The sequence below is a fragment of the Coniosporium apollinis genome (genome assembly GCF_000281105.1).
Source record: "Coniosporium apollinis CBS 100218 chromosome Unknown supercont1.44, whole genome shotgun sequence".
NCBI lineage: Eukaryota > Fungi > Ascomycota > Dothideomycetes > Coniosporium > Coniosporium apollinis.
The window spans coordinates 136,532-149,815 of NW_006913306.1; the positions used below are offsets into that span (position 1 = coordinate 136,532).

General features: G+C 56.5%; 6 protein-coding genes across 6 annotated transcripts; 4 read left to right on the forward strand and 2 right to left on the reverse strand.

Moving 5' to 3' along the window:
* Nucleotides 1-1,189: 1,189 nt before the first annotated feature.
* W97_07684 (uncharacterized protein) lies at nucleotides 1,190-1,655 on the forward strand (the record flags this gene model as incomplete). Its single annotated transcript, XM_007785601.1, has 2 exons — nucleotides 1,190-1,606; nucleotides 1,644-1,655. The coding sequence occupies 2 exons, from the start codon at nucleotides 1,190-1,192 to the stop codon at nucleotides 1,653-1,655; spliced, it is 429 nt and encodes a 142-aa protein (XP_007783791.1).
* Nucleotides 1,656-2,234: 579 nt separating this feature from the next.
* W97_07685 (uncharacterized protein) lies at nucleotides 2,235-3,904 on the reverse strand (the record flags this gene model as incomplete). The annotated part of the gene is made up of 2 exons (XM_007785602.1): nucleotides 2,235-3,190; nucleotides 3,274-3,904. 2 exons carry the CDS (start codon nucleotides 3,902-3,904, stop codon nucleotides 2,235-2,237), a joined length of 1,587 nt encoding a protein of 528 aa, XP_007783792.1.
* Nucleotides 3,905-4,597: 693 nt separating this feature from the next.
* Nucleotides 4,598-6,916, forward strand: W97_07686 (uncharacterized protein; the record flags this gene model as incomplete). Its single annotated transcript, XM_007785603.1, has 1 exon — nucleotides 4,598-6,916. The coding sequence occupies one exon, from the start codon at nucleotides 4,598-4,600 to the stop codon at nucleotides 6,914-6,916; it is 2,319 nt and encodes a 772-aa protein (XP_007783793.1).
* Nucleotides 6,917-7,489: 573 nt separating this feature from the next.
* On the forward strand, nucleotides 7,490-8,331 carry W97_07687 (uncharacterized protein; the record flags this gene model as incomplete). Its single annotated transcript, XM_007785604.1, has 2 exons — nucleotides 7,490-7,770; nucleotides 7,869-8,331. 2 exons carry the CDS (start codon nucleotides 7,490-7,492, stop codon nucleotides 8,329-8,331), a joined length of 744 nt encoding a protein of 247 aa, XP_007783794.1.
* Nucleotides 8,332-8,784: 453 nt separating this feature from the next.
* W97_07688 (uncharacterized protein) lies at nucleotides 8,785-9,642 on the reverse strand (the record flags this gene model as incomplete). The annotated part of the gene is made up of 1 exon (XM_007785605.1): nucleotides 8,785-9,642. One exon carries the CDS (start codon nucleotides 9,640-9,642, stop codon nucleotides 8,785-8,787), a length of 858 nt encoding a protein of 285 aa, XP_007783795.1.
* Nucleotides 9,643-10,007: 365 nt separating this feature from the next.
* W97_07689 (uncharacterized protein) lies at nucleotides 10,008-13,192 on the forward strand (the record flags this gene model as incomplete). The annotated part of the gene is made up of 2 exons (XM_007785606.1): nucleotides 10,008-10,167; nucleotides 10,224-13,192. The coding sequence occupies 2 exons, from the start codon at nucleotides 10,008-10,010 to the stop codon at nucleotides 13,190-13,192; spliced, it is 3,129 nt and encodes a 1,042-aa protein (XP_007783796.1).
* Nucleotides 13,193-13,284: the final 92 nt, after the last annotated feature.

A 13,284-nucleotide genomic window follows, 5' to 3' on the forward strand; every position in this document is an offset into this window, starting at 1 on the left:
ACTCGGATCTTCCGGCTTGTATGCTCATTTCGCCTCACGGATCTGCTCGGACCGCTACGATCTACCTTTTCCGTCGGTCGCTTGGACACTTTCGCGATGACTGGGAAGCGAAGAGGCAGAAGAGCAGTCCATGGCACTGTGATTTCGGAACAGCAACGTGGACTCGGAGGCCTTCGGTTAAGTCGTGGTAGCCTGAAGACGAACGCAGACGGGCAACTCGGGGAGGCCGTTGGGGAAAAGCTAGGCGCTTTGCAAATGGTATCAGGAGACTTTCTGGCGTCGTTGTATCGGTGCTGTCAATGCGTTGGTTGGTACGGCCAGTGATGGGAGTGACGAGGGATGCTCCACGAATTCTTTTGGCGATAAATTGTCTGTTCAAGTGGGACATATGATGTTGTGCGTAGTAGGTCATCCTGTATACCGTTGTAATGACGCAGTTGTAGTGGCCTTGCAAGCTCGAATAGCATTCCCTTCGACGCCTCAGTCCTACTGCGTCGCATGTCCATAATATCGCGGAAAACGACAACGAGTCAGAGGGAGCCGCAACTGAATTACCTATGAAGCTCATGCAAATTCTAGCGGCACATGATTCCTTTCAGATGCGTGAGCATGCGTGTCTATCCCATCTACAACATAAGCGCTTGAGTCCAAACTTCCAGTTTCCCGACCGATTCGTAGTGAAACAAGTAGCAGTGAATTAGTCCCGCACGCTTTCTGCGTCGCGCATTGCTAGCACACTCATGAGCAAACACGATTGTACGTTTCTCCGAAGCATCCAATCAGCTACATCCTCCGCGCTATAACAGGCTTCATTAGAGCAGTTACTAAACCCTCTGCTGTACTCAAGCCTAGGGTCAATGTGTCACTCCTGGCTTGGGATTGCTCTCTGAAATCGTTCTGGTCGATCCATTGTTCAAACAATGGTTCTTTGATGCTATTGCCAAACGAACCTCCTATAAAGAGAACATCCAACTGGCTTTATTGTATGTTTCCTAATCGAAGGCATCCCTTGTTCTTCAAATCAATCTTACAACGTAACCCTCCTTCGAATACCGAGTCGCTTTAGTTGCGTCTTAGAAACCCGAATTTTCATCTTGCCATATACCACTATAAACACCTTTTCCGTTTCACTCCCCAAACACCGAGTCTACCTGAGTTCTAATACCTCAGCAACACAACCACCACAAACATGAGATTCACCTTGATCGTCCTCTCAGCCTCGCTCGCAGCGATTGCCAGCGCGGCGCCAGCCCCCGCAGCACCGCCGGCCGGTCTGCTGAGCGCGGTCAGGAAGCTCTCAACCAAGAAGGTTCAGCCAAGAACAGAAGAGCAAGGGACTTCCATCCCTATTATTGACATCGAGGAGCGCGAGGCGTACACCGCCGTCCACCCAGACCCAAAACCAAATACCAGAAAGACAACCCCTAAGACCCAGAAACGCAGCACCGACGCCGGCTTCGTCCTCTGCATCGACGGCGATTTCAAGAGATGCGAATGGATGCCGCTCGTCGATGCCAAGTGCACTAACGTGCCGGCCCATCTTAACGACAAGATTTCCAGCGTCAGGCCCGATGACAAAAATATTGGACTGGATAAGCAGTGGATTGTGAGATGTATGAGCATGCTAACTGCATGGGTGCCAGAAGGGTGGCTAAGTTTCCGGGGCTGACGCGGCTGGTGGGCTTTAATGATGTGGCTAGTAGTGTTAGGTGCTCGTATACTAATGTGCTGTTGACTGCTTGGAGGGGGTGATGAGGCGAACAAGACTGGACCTTGGGGTCTGCAGTTGAAGTAGCAACGAGCATAGTCTCTATACATCAGCATAACTCCGTTCTATCCAAACCGTCTTTCGAAGTCGCATACGTCTGAATCACTGTCCTGGAGACAGAAGACGCCCTTATACGTGAAATATTCGTCCGTAGTTGCCGTCCTAGCTTATAGCAGCGTCAATGCATTCCTTGCAATCAGGATGAAGTGAGCGTTTGTAGTGGCACGAGAACGATCGGCTTCGCACGATATCCAAGCTGAGAAGGACGAAGACAGCCTAGCCGTTTCGCCACCGCCCTTGCCTCTCCTTGCGCAGGTCGTTCCCCTAGCCAGCCTCGCAAAGGCATACGCGTACGCCCAGAACAGATGTTTCCACCACACCCGCGCCCCCTTTCTTCCCTCCAATCAGACTCGCTGGAAGGACTCGCAAATACAGACGCACGTACATGCGAACCTGGTATACCGCATTATATCGCTCTCGCAGCCTCCCCTCCACCCTCCTCTAGAGCTCTTGCCCGCGCTTTGCCCCTCCCGATCCCACCCTCCCCAACCCCCATCCGCCTCGCGACGTACCGCTGCGCAACGACACCGACAGCGAGGCCGATGGCCTCCTCGATCCACTCGCTGATCCACTCCCTCGGATCCACGCCGCCTTCTTCGATGATTGTAAGAATCTCAGGCGGGAGCTGACCTGACGGCTGGTCCGGGTCATCTGCGGTGGGGGAGGGCGCAGAGGCATCGAGCCAATGCACCCATTTCGCCGGGAAAGATTGCGAGAGTGTAGGGAACGCGAGAGAGTGGATAGGGTCATGAAGGTATATCGCAAAAGCCATGAGCTCTTCCGCTTCATCCTCCTCATGCACCACACCCCCTCCCTCCCCCATGCCATCCCCCCTCTTCTCTCCCGCAGCCTGACTCCCCGCAAACAGCTCCTTCGGCGCCGCATACCCGACCGCCTGCACCGCCAAAAAGATATCCGAGCTCCTCACCGGATTGGTCTCCGATAGGACCTGCGTCGCCATCCTCGCCGCGTTCTCAACCCCGCCCCTCGCAGCAAAGAACTCAGCCGCGTAGCTCTCCGCCCCAACCCTCGCAAGCTTGGTTCCCTCCGGCAGGCCCCTGACGGCCCCGATATCACGCTTGACGCCCCCCTGGCGCCACCAGGGCCCGTCGCTCCACCCGCTGGCGCTAAGGTCGGAGGTATGTGTGGCTTCGGAGCCGCGCTGGATGACGAGGAGGTCTCCGCCTTCGACTTGCGACATTACGCGCGCGAAGGTGCGGTAGATGAGGGGGTCGAGGGAGGGGTAGTGCAGTAGGTCGTGCGTTATGTGGATTTGGAGGCGCTCGTGTTGAGAGATGGGCGGGGCGAGGGTGTGCAGGATGTTGGTGAAGGTAGGGAGGGCGCGGGATTTGAGTTCGCCGCCTGGGTAGTGGAGGTATTAGTATTGCGTGAGGTGATATCCTCAAGATCTGAACGGGTGGATTGGGAGGAAGGGGAGGCAGTACCAAAACCACGCAAGGCGCCGACATTGCCTTTGACCTGCTCAGCCCATCGCTGAGCCTCTTCATTCTTCTGGATCTCCTTTACGGCGGCCTCGGCTTGCTTCACAGCGGCCGATGCTGTCGCGAACAGCCCGCCCCACCATCCACCACCACCGCCGCTCTTCTGCGCTGGCTCAGGAGCTAGCGACGCGGCGTGAGCCTTCTGCTCGTGTTCGGCGGTCTCCTCCAACGAAGGGGTGAAGCTCTGGTGAAAGGAGCGAGTGCTCTCGCCTGACCTTCTGGGTAGCGCATAGGAATGGGCGGGTCTGTCTTCACTCGTTCGACCGGACGACGGTGGCGTCGCAGTGCCGGGGCGTCTGGGCGAGCGGTTGCGGCTTGCGGTGCTGGAGGAGGAGAGCTTGGGTGTTGCAGGCCGGCTTACTGGTCTGGCTGCTAGACTTTCGAGCTCGGCAAGGGGGTCAGGGCCTTCGGCGCTGGGCGTGTGAGCGGTGGATCGGGTTGGTTTCTTTGCGGTTGCGGCGTTGGGAGCTAGGGTGGTGGTGTTGGTGGTTGTAGGGACTGGGGGGGTGTCCTCTGGAATGTCTTCGAACTGAGCGAAGAGCTCTTCATCTGTGAGGGCCTTCTTCTGGGCCATTGCGGGGGTTGAACTACGAATTGCCAGTGTTGCTAGTTGCTGATTGCTGAGTTGAACGTCTGCAGCTGTTCTCTTTGTTCGGTGTGGTTGCTGTGTTGCTTGAATCGCCAGCGGCAGGAGCTCCGTAGCGGGCTGACCAGAAGCACTCTGATTGGCTCAGCCAATGGCAGAGAACAATGCTCACCACTGACCACGACGACAACCATTTCCCATGATCCATCGATCACACAACAATCCAGATACCCTCACGCTCCCTCCTTCCTCAGCTCTACTGTCTGTCTCGCATACTATCGGTACAGTGACAGAACGGGTGGCTTTGTCCTCACTCATCACGCTCAGGGTCGGCCGTATGTGTTGCAGTTGACCTTTCCGGCGTGTGGCACACTTTTCTGGAGGAGCAGTCACGGGAAATCCAGTCTCGATTCACTCGTTCTGTTTTCGTGTTTCATCATTAGCTTTCTTCGGTCAAAGTGATTCTCTGTTTGCTGGACCTCTCTACACACTTGAGCATCTATAATGCGGACCAGAAGCAGTAGAGGCAAAACAAACTCTACCACATCCGCCACGCCAGCCGAGAGCCAAGCAAAGAACGTCTCAACATCGCCAGCTCTTGAGCGCAAGGTCACTCGTTCGTCATCCAGTTCTATATACGATCAGATTTTTGTCGGTGGTAAACCGTCAAAAACACCTTCCATGGCAGACCACGTCCAAGTCACGTGGAAGTCACCCTTCTTGATCTTCAGTCGTCTGGAGAAAGGTTTTTTAGAGGGTTTGGAAAGACGGCGACTACAGAGACTCGAGGAGGAAGCAACGGTGAAGGCAGAACAAGCTCTGCATAAATCGCTGCCGGGCGAGGTGGCGGCTCCGGACGATGTATTAGAGCCGGTCCAGGACGGAGAGTCTGCCCTAGCGGAGCATGTCAATTACGGAGTCCCGCTGAAAACGACGTCTCGCAGGGGTATGCCATCCAGAAGGAAGCGCGGCGGCCGCAGGAACTGGCGACAGCGTATTGTTGCTCCGCAGTCTCCGCTCGATGAGCAACAAGAGCAACAAGAGCAAGGGGGACTGCAGCCCGATCAGTCCGTCAATTCCATAGAACGCGCTGATGAGCCCCTCGGTGAGATGAAGGGGCATGGCACACCTGATATTGTCGTTCCCCCGGGGGCCGTGTTATCACCGCCTGCAACTGATGCATCAAAGCCGGAGAATGCAAGTAGAGAGCCAGCCCAGCTACGCGACGCTCAGCACGGGGCCAGCGAAGAACTGCTGGACAAGGCAAAGCCGACGTCCGCGATGGAGCCAGCAGAATTGATTGACGACCTATCTGATACCGATCTTCCTCCACCTTTCGCCTCCCGCGACACGACCCCCTCCGAATCCGACTTCCCCGAGGATCCCGCCGAGTACCTCCTCCGCTCACGCTTCCTACCAATGACAGATCCACAAGCGTTTGTCAAGGCACTAACAAAGCACGCGCCCTCGGCCCGCACAACAGAGTCACTCTACGACCTCGCACTGGCCACACAAAAAGCCCTCCGCGCCTGGCAGGACGAGTACATCAAACTCGATGTCATCACTGCACCTCAATCCCATCCTCCCAAGAAGCCATGTACAGGCGGCAGGATACCAGTCGACCCCGCCGTCTACGAAGATATGAAAGAAGCGGAACTGTATGGCTACGCCTTTGACCCTAAGAAGCCGCCAGGTTGTCAGGACCCTTTCTCGCAGAGGATCGGTGGCGAGTTCGTTGGTGGCCGCGAGCTACGCACACGCCGGGCGCGTGATTTGGGCTCTGCCGCTGCCAGTGAGACCGAGGACGAAGGGGGCCGAGGCGGCAAGCGGGCGAGGCGAGCGGTCAGAAGGTTCGACCTTGGCGCCAACGGGACCTCTGATGCTGCGCCGGTGCATAGAGGATGGGGCGGAGCTAGGAAGAGGGCCGCGGTAAGCGAGACGCCTGATGTAGAGGGACAACCTATTAGGAAGAGGGGACGACTGGCTGCGAAAGCCATGACGCTGTTGCCCCAGCGCATTCAAGAGATGCGAGCCACGAGTGTTACGACGACTACTGAGGAGGAAGGAGAGGATGATAGTAAGACACCAAGTTACGGAGCCCCAGTCCATCGCAGAGGACGACCGCCGGGCAGTAAGAACCTCGCAGCAAGGAGCGACAAGGGCATAAAGAAAGGTCCAAGAAAATCCAATGCATCCAAGCTGCAGCCTCAGGATCAAGACTACCAAGCTCAGAACAACGCGCTGGAGGCATCGCCCTCTGCTTCCATATCTCAACAACCTCAGACACCACATCCACCACAGCAGGCCCCGCCCGACCAACAATACCAGCAAACACCCGCTCTAGATCCCTTCATGACAAACGCAACCCCCGGCGCCGACTTCATCGAAGCCCCCAACTCCGTCCCACCCCACCACAAACGGCGGCAGCGCGTGAAATCCGAGAAGCGCTCCCACTCAATGACGCTCTGGTGGGCGGAGCGCAAAGCGAAAGCCGCCGAGCAGAAAGCAGACAGCCAGCAGGCAAAGGGAGGGTCGGCGAACTCTCTAGACGCGAACAATGCGGATGATCCGGAACGAGCTGCTGCCGAAAGCCAGGGAGGAGAAAAGACGCCGCAGGAGCGCGCGAAGAGGAGGCCTAGAGCTTTGAAGACCACAATAGTGGCGCCAGCGGCGGGAGTACCATCGCCTTCTTTGACGCCGCGTGACCCGAGCAGTCATATGCGGACGTTCAATTCGTTTCGACCTCTTGCGCCTTCGGGGCAGCATCACTATCCACAGCAGCAGCAGCAACCCCAGAACTACGGCCACCCAGCTCCAGCGCATTCGCGGCATGGTCCACAGCTGGGTCCGGCGCTAGCGCCGCGGCCGCAGCCAGAAGCTAACGGATGGGATCCGCGCATGGATGCGCAGCAAGAGGATGCCTACCTCGAGCAGGTCCAGCGCGAGGAGAATGGGCTGAGGGGGCACCCGGTGCGGAGGGGGTTCGGTGCTTTCCAGTGATATGTTTGGTTTGGCTTGAGGTCTGTTGGGTAAGATAGAGAGAACGATGGTAGGCTCAAGGAGTTTTCATGAGCATGGCTTTGGGGTTTCAGATGGGAAGTGTCGGGAAGCGATGAGGGAAGAAGGAAAGGGCTGAAGCGCTCGTCCTCACATCTCTCTATATATATTGCTCTTTATGCATTTAAAGCGTCAACTCGGCATTTATTCTGTCAACGCTGATGCACTGACGGAGTCTGTACGCTATGGTGGTGGCTCCCGTTCTTGGCGCAAGTGATACGCCCGATAAATCTTTCTGAGATGGTTAGAGTAGTGATTGCCGTGACATACGAGGCGTTCATCAGAGAGCTAAGGCTAGAACTTCGATCACGAACTGACTGATGTTTTGCGTTGAAGTTCATGTTAAGCCATTCATCATGGTCCACAGCCCTGTTCCTGACAGATGCAGCCAACCCTCTAGTGTCGCAGATCTCCCGTCACCCAGATTCCCATCTGCCAAGCCAGAAACTTTCCCATCCACCACGAATCCATCGTCAAACACCAAGAACCCACCCACGCCCCTCACAAACCCCCACAATGCCCCTCGACACCTCAACCTACTCCCTCGCGCTCCTCCGCCTCGACGGCCGACGCTGGAACGAGCTCCGCCGCATCCACGCGCAAATCTCGACCCAAGCCGCCGCCGATGGTTCCTCCTACCTCGAGATGGGGAACACTAAGGTCATCTGCACCGTGACTGGCCCTGCCGAGGGGCGCAGAACCGCACAGGGCGCGGGTCAGGAGTGTAGAGTGGAGGTAGAGATCAGCATTGCGGGCTTTAGCGGGGTGGAGAGGAAACGAAGGGGGAGGGCTGATAAGTGAGTTCGCCGCTACTACAGTCGAGATGGGACGGGATGGGATACTGGGGAGGGAGGTGCTGTTGCGGAGCTGTTTGCTGATAGCCATTGTGAGATAGGCGTACCCAAGAAATGCAGCACACCCTCACAACCGCCTTCACCTCCACCATCTTCACCCACCTCTACCCGCACTCCACCATAACCCTAACCCTGCATGTCCTCTCCCAAGACGGCTCCCTCCTAGCTGCCTGCCTAAATGCCGCAACCCTTGCCCTGATCGACGCCGGCATCCCCATGTCCGACTACCTGTGCGCCTGCACAGCCGGCAGCACTGCGAACGAGGATGCCGACGAGCCGCTGCTGGATCTGAATGGGCTGGAGGAGCAGGAGCTGCCGTTCCTGACGGCGGGGGTGCTGGGGGACAATGATAAGGTTGCAGTGTTGATGCTGGAGACGAGGGTTAGAGTCGAGAGGGTTGAGGGCATGTTGGCGGTTGCGGTGGATGGGTGTAAGAGGGTTAGAGGGATTTTGGATGCGGTTGTTAGGGCGCATGGGAGGAGGATAGTTGAGGAGGGGGTGTGAAGCCGGCTGAAATTGAGAGCAGCATGGGAGGGCTGTCACCAAAGGAAGCCATATTACCCTTGCCGGCTCGCTCGGACCAGTCTCAGACTAGGCACTGGAGATCGGCTTCCGTGCAACATCACCTGTCACGGAGGCTTGACTTCAGAGTGATCGTCTAGACAGCGGATACGTGGCCGTCGCCCGCTCAGGATCCACTGTTCGTCACCCGCTTGCTGGAATGCCTCCACCGTAGAAGCTGAGGACCTTAGTAGGGTGGATCAAGACCGGCGTATGGTCAAGCTAAGGCCTTGTGCCTAAGCGAAGAGCGACAGGCGAGGCTATCAGACGAGACAGCTCAAGTAGAAGCTGCAACGTCTCAGATATTCGTGTCTGAACACCGCTCCGCAGCGCAAGCAGTAGCAATCAATAGACGCTACAGCTCGGCCAGCGAACCATTTGATACTTTGGCAACAGCTACCTGACCCGCCCCTGACTAGGCCATACCCCCACCGTCCTCCAAAACTCCCTTGAATCCAACCTCCGTCCCAGCGTCTCCACATCCCTGGGCAACGCCCTAACCCCTTCCTCAACCATCAATTCCCCGACCCACTTCACGAACTCCAGCTTCTCCGCCTCCTCCTCCCCCATCGTGCTCCTCGCCCTCTCCCTCGCCTCCGCGCCCCACGACTCAATCAAGTCCCACCAATCATACACATGCAAATCCGTGATGATCCACCTCCTTCCTGGCGTGAAGTGCCTATGCACACCTAGGATAGCCCTCGCAACATCCTCGCCATGGATAAGATGTAGCGCGCCCTTGGCCTTGACTTCGGCTTTCGTCTTCGCGACGCGCGTGATCCAGTTCTTGGGGTCGCGGGAGCCGCCGTAGAGGCCCGCGAGATTGAGCACGCAGCCGGAGGCGTGGGTGAGGAGCTCGTCTTCGGCGATTGCGCGGGCGTTGCTGGTGTCGTAGGGACTGGTTTCGTCGGACCAGTCGCTGTCATTCTTGTATATCCCGGTGGAGCCGAGCTGGATCCAGTTGTTGCTCCCGCCGTGGATTTGGCGGTAGGAGCGCGTGAGCAGGTCGGATTGGCCCGTGCCGGTGAGGGGGAATGTGATGAGGACCGTTTTTGCGGACGGGAGGGTCTTGTATTGGTCTAGGCTGTTGCTGGTGGGGTCGAACTTGAAGGGGATGGTGTTGTCGCGGCCGGTTGTCGTGGTTGCGGCATGGCTGATTTTGGATCGCGTGAGGAGGGGGATTAGAAAGGTGGAGGTCCAGCCGGCGCCGAGTATGAGGAGGTCTACGGTGTCGGGCATTGGTCCTCCGCCCATGTTGGTCTTGTGTGGGTTTGGTGGATGGATAGAGAGAATGGCGGGAGGTAGGCTTGCAGGACCCACTGGAACTACCGAAAAATGCTTGCAATAGCGTACGGCCCTAGATAATCTGTGTAGATTGGTATCTGAGTTCAGTTGTAATCAATTGCATTTGGAGTGGGGTGCTTCATACTTCAATTCAGTGACGACATCTAGAGCCCATAGGGCTGAATCAAGCTTTCGGGTGATCGCTGTCAGATCGCTGCCCCCACATTTATTCATCTGCTTTCGCGCCAGCGCGACCGCGACTGCATCTTAACTTCACCACGCCCATTTCCCTACATCTTATCTGTCTGCCAACAACATCGCCAGCATGCTATCCAATGCCGCGCTCGAACCACAGTCCGAAACCTGCGCGTTATCGCATGACCGCAGAGGAGCGTGTCAACAGGATGGAGGGTGAAATGGATGACAGCGACCTTGCGATTACGTCTGAATCCGCTGTGCGAAAGGATTTCGGAGGTACTGACCAATACATTGATGGTAGGGCATCACGACGCGAACAAATCGTACAAGTTGTGCTGATACCTGGCTGGCAGATATCGCTGGCGCATCCGAAGGCTCGACAACAGAAGAAGACGATGAAATCGAACCGAGCGAGCGTCCCCAGATACGCGATGCCCCTCAGTATGGTGTCAAAGTCGAGTGGTCGGATGACGAAGATGTCGGAGCGGCGTACAATATATTCAAGGACCGCAAATCACTGAAACGCAAGCGCACCGCGGCCGGCCAGAGGAAGGCCAGAGCCAGGGTTACTGCAGCAACTTCGAAACCTATCGTGGGAAGGAGGGGCAGAAAGCCGGCAGACCCGGTGGACAACATCAAACCGTCGCTAAAGAAGAACAACACCTATGGCACAGACACGGAGGATGAGGACGAGCTTATGGACCAGACGCTGCCAGAGTGGCTCAAGGCCAGATACAGCAAGAGGGAGCGTGAACAGCTCATTGATGCTGGCTTGAATCTTCCACCCGACTACGAAGATGTCGAGTTCTCCGACGATGAGAGACTGGAGTATCTTAAGGAGAAGCCAGCCTTGCCGCACCTCAAGCCTCCTGGGAAGTACCGAGATATCGTCTTAAAGAAGACTGGAGGGATCATCCCAGCATCGATTGCGCAATTGCTGCGAGAGTATCAGGTCCAAGGCGCTGAGTTCCTCCACAACCTGTTCGTCTTCCAGAAAGGCGGCATTCTCGGTGACGACATGGGTCTGGGTAAGACCATCCAGGTCATCGCATTCCTGACGGCCGCTTTTGGTAAGACCGGAGATGAGCGGGACGCGAAGCGGATGCGAAAGATTCGAACAACCCATCCCAAGGCCTTCTATCCTAGAATCTTAATCATCTGCCCTGGTGGATTGATGGAGAACTGGAAGTCAGAGCTGGAGAGGTGGGGCTGGTGGCATGTTTACGTATATCACGGAGCGCCAGATATCAAAGAGGCCACCATCAAAGCGGCGCTCAGCGGCCGTGTAGAAATCGTAATCACAACCTACACCACCTATCGCATCAACAAAGGCGCCATCAATATCGTTGCATGGGACTGCGTCGTAGCGGACGAGTGCCACATCATCAAAGGCCGGAGCTCCGAGGTCACACAGGCAATGAACGACATCAATGCTCTCTGCCGAATCGGCCTGACAGGAACGGCAATCCAGAACAAGTACGAGGAACTGTGGACGCTTCTTAACTGGAGCAATCCTGGGAGGTTCGGCTCTCTGGCGACTTGGAAGATGTGCATCAGCGAGCCGCTGAAAATGGGTCAAGCCCATGATGCAACCTACCAGCAGCTAGCGAAGGCAAGGAAAACAGCCACCTCGCTGGTCAAGAACCTCCTTCCTGCGTTCTTCCTGCGCCGAATGAAAACGCTCATCGCGGATCAGCTGCCGAAGAAGAGTGATCGTGTTGTATTCTGCCCCTTGACGGATACACAGGCGGATGCTTATGAGAACATTGTCGACAGCGATACCATCGAGTACATCCGTTCTTCGTCTGAGATATGCCCCTGCGGTTCAGGGAAGAAACGGGGCTGGTGCTGCTACACAGACATCCCTGGCCGTGGCAAGTGGCAGAACCACGTCTTTCCCGCCATCGTCTTTCTACAAAAGCTAGCAAACCATCTCGCACAGCTTATCCCGACATCTACAGACCCGCAGGAGAAACAAGCCAAGGACCTTGAGAACCTCCAGATTGCGGTTCCGGACCGATGGAAAGATCTGTACCAGCAGAAGGATTCGATTTTGCACTATGCGAACCAAGACTTCTGTGGTAAATGGAAGATCCTAAAGAAGCTCCTGACTTTTTGGCATGCATGCGGCGACAAAGTCCTAGTATTCAGCCATTCCGTACGCCTACTCAAGATGCTGCAGATGCTGTTCACGTCAACCACCTCCTATAACGTGTCCTATCTCGACGGAGCAATGAGCTACGAAGACCGCGCCAAAACCGTCGACGCCTTCAACGCGGACCCAGCCCAGTTCGTCTTCCTCATCTCCACGAAAGCCGGCGGCGTGGGCCTGAACATCACCTCGGCGAACAAAGTCGTCGTCGTCGACCCCAACTGGAACCCTGCCTACGACCTTCAAGCCCAAGACCGCGCGTACCGCATCGGGCAGACAAGGGACGTTGAGGTCTTCCGTCTCGTCAGCGCGGGCACGATCGAGGAGATTGTCTACGCCCGCCAGATATATAAGCAACAGCAGGCGAACATCGGCTACAACGCCTCCCTCGAGCGTCGCTACTTCAAGGGCGTGCAGGACCAGAAGGAGAAGAAAGGCGAGATCTTTGGGCTTGCGAACCTCTTTAGTTTCCAGGGCGACAATATCGTCCTCAGGGATATCGTCAACAAGACTAACGTCGCGGAGTCGAAGGCGGGCGTCAAGGTCGTCGGCTTCGATGCCTCTGCGTCCCAGGACGATGGCGATGATGATGACCCGGAGGACTTTATCAAGGGCGAGGACGAGGACGCGGCGATGTCGCAGCTCGCAAAGCTTGTCACGGCTGACTTGCCGGAAAAGGAGAGGAAGTTCAGGAAGGGCGGAGGGAAGAAGTCGGATGCTGTTCAGGCCATCCTGGCGAGCGCAGGCGTGCAGTATACGCACGAGAACAGCGAGGTTATTGGCACGTCGAGAGCGGAGACGGCGTTCAGTCGGCGCGCCGTCGAGGTCGAGAACGATGTTGACATGATTGGTAAAGCGGTCTTCGGGGGAAGCCAGTCGCAGCGACTTCAGAAGTCTTCATCAGCGGGCGTTCTGGATGCTGATGCTGATTTTGATGATGAAAGCGAGGAGGAAGGGAGTCAAATCGCGTTCAAGTATAGGCCGCCGGAGGAGGTTAGAAAGAGGCAGTTCTGCACTATGGCGAAGACGTTTGGGTTTGCCGATGCCACTGAGTTCGCGCTTGTGGTCGAGGGGTGCACGCAGGCACAGCGGAGGAACTGGCTTGAGAAGTTTTACCGGACGAGGAGGCCGGGCCTGGGGCTGGGCAGGAAAGCTGTATTGGAGGAGTGAGATACGGCGATAGGGCCTTAACAGCCCTCATGGAGGCTGGTCATCGTACCAGAAGCATCCAAACACTTTCTAGTGGAGATCCGTGTCAATGA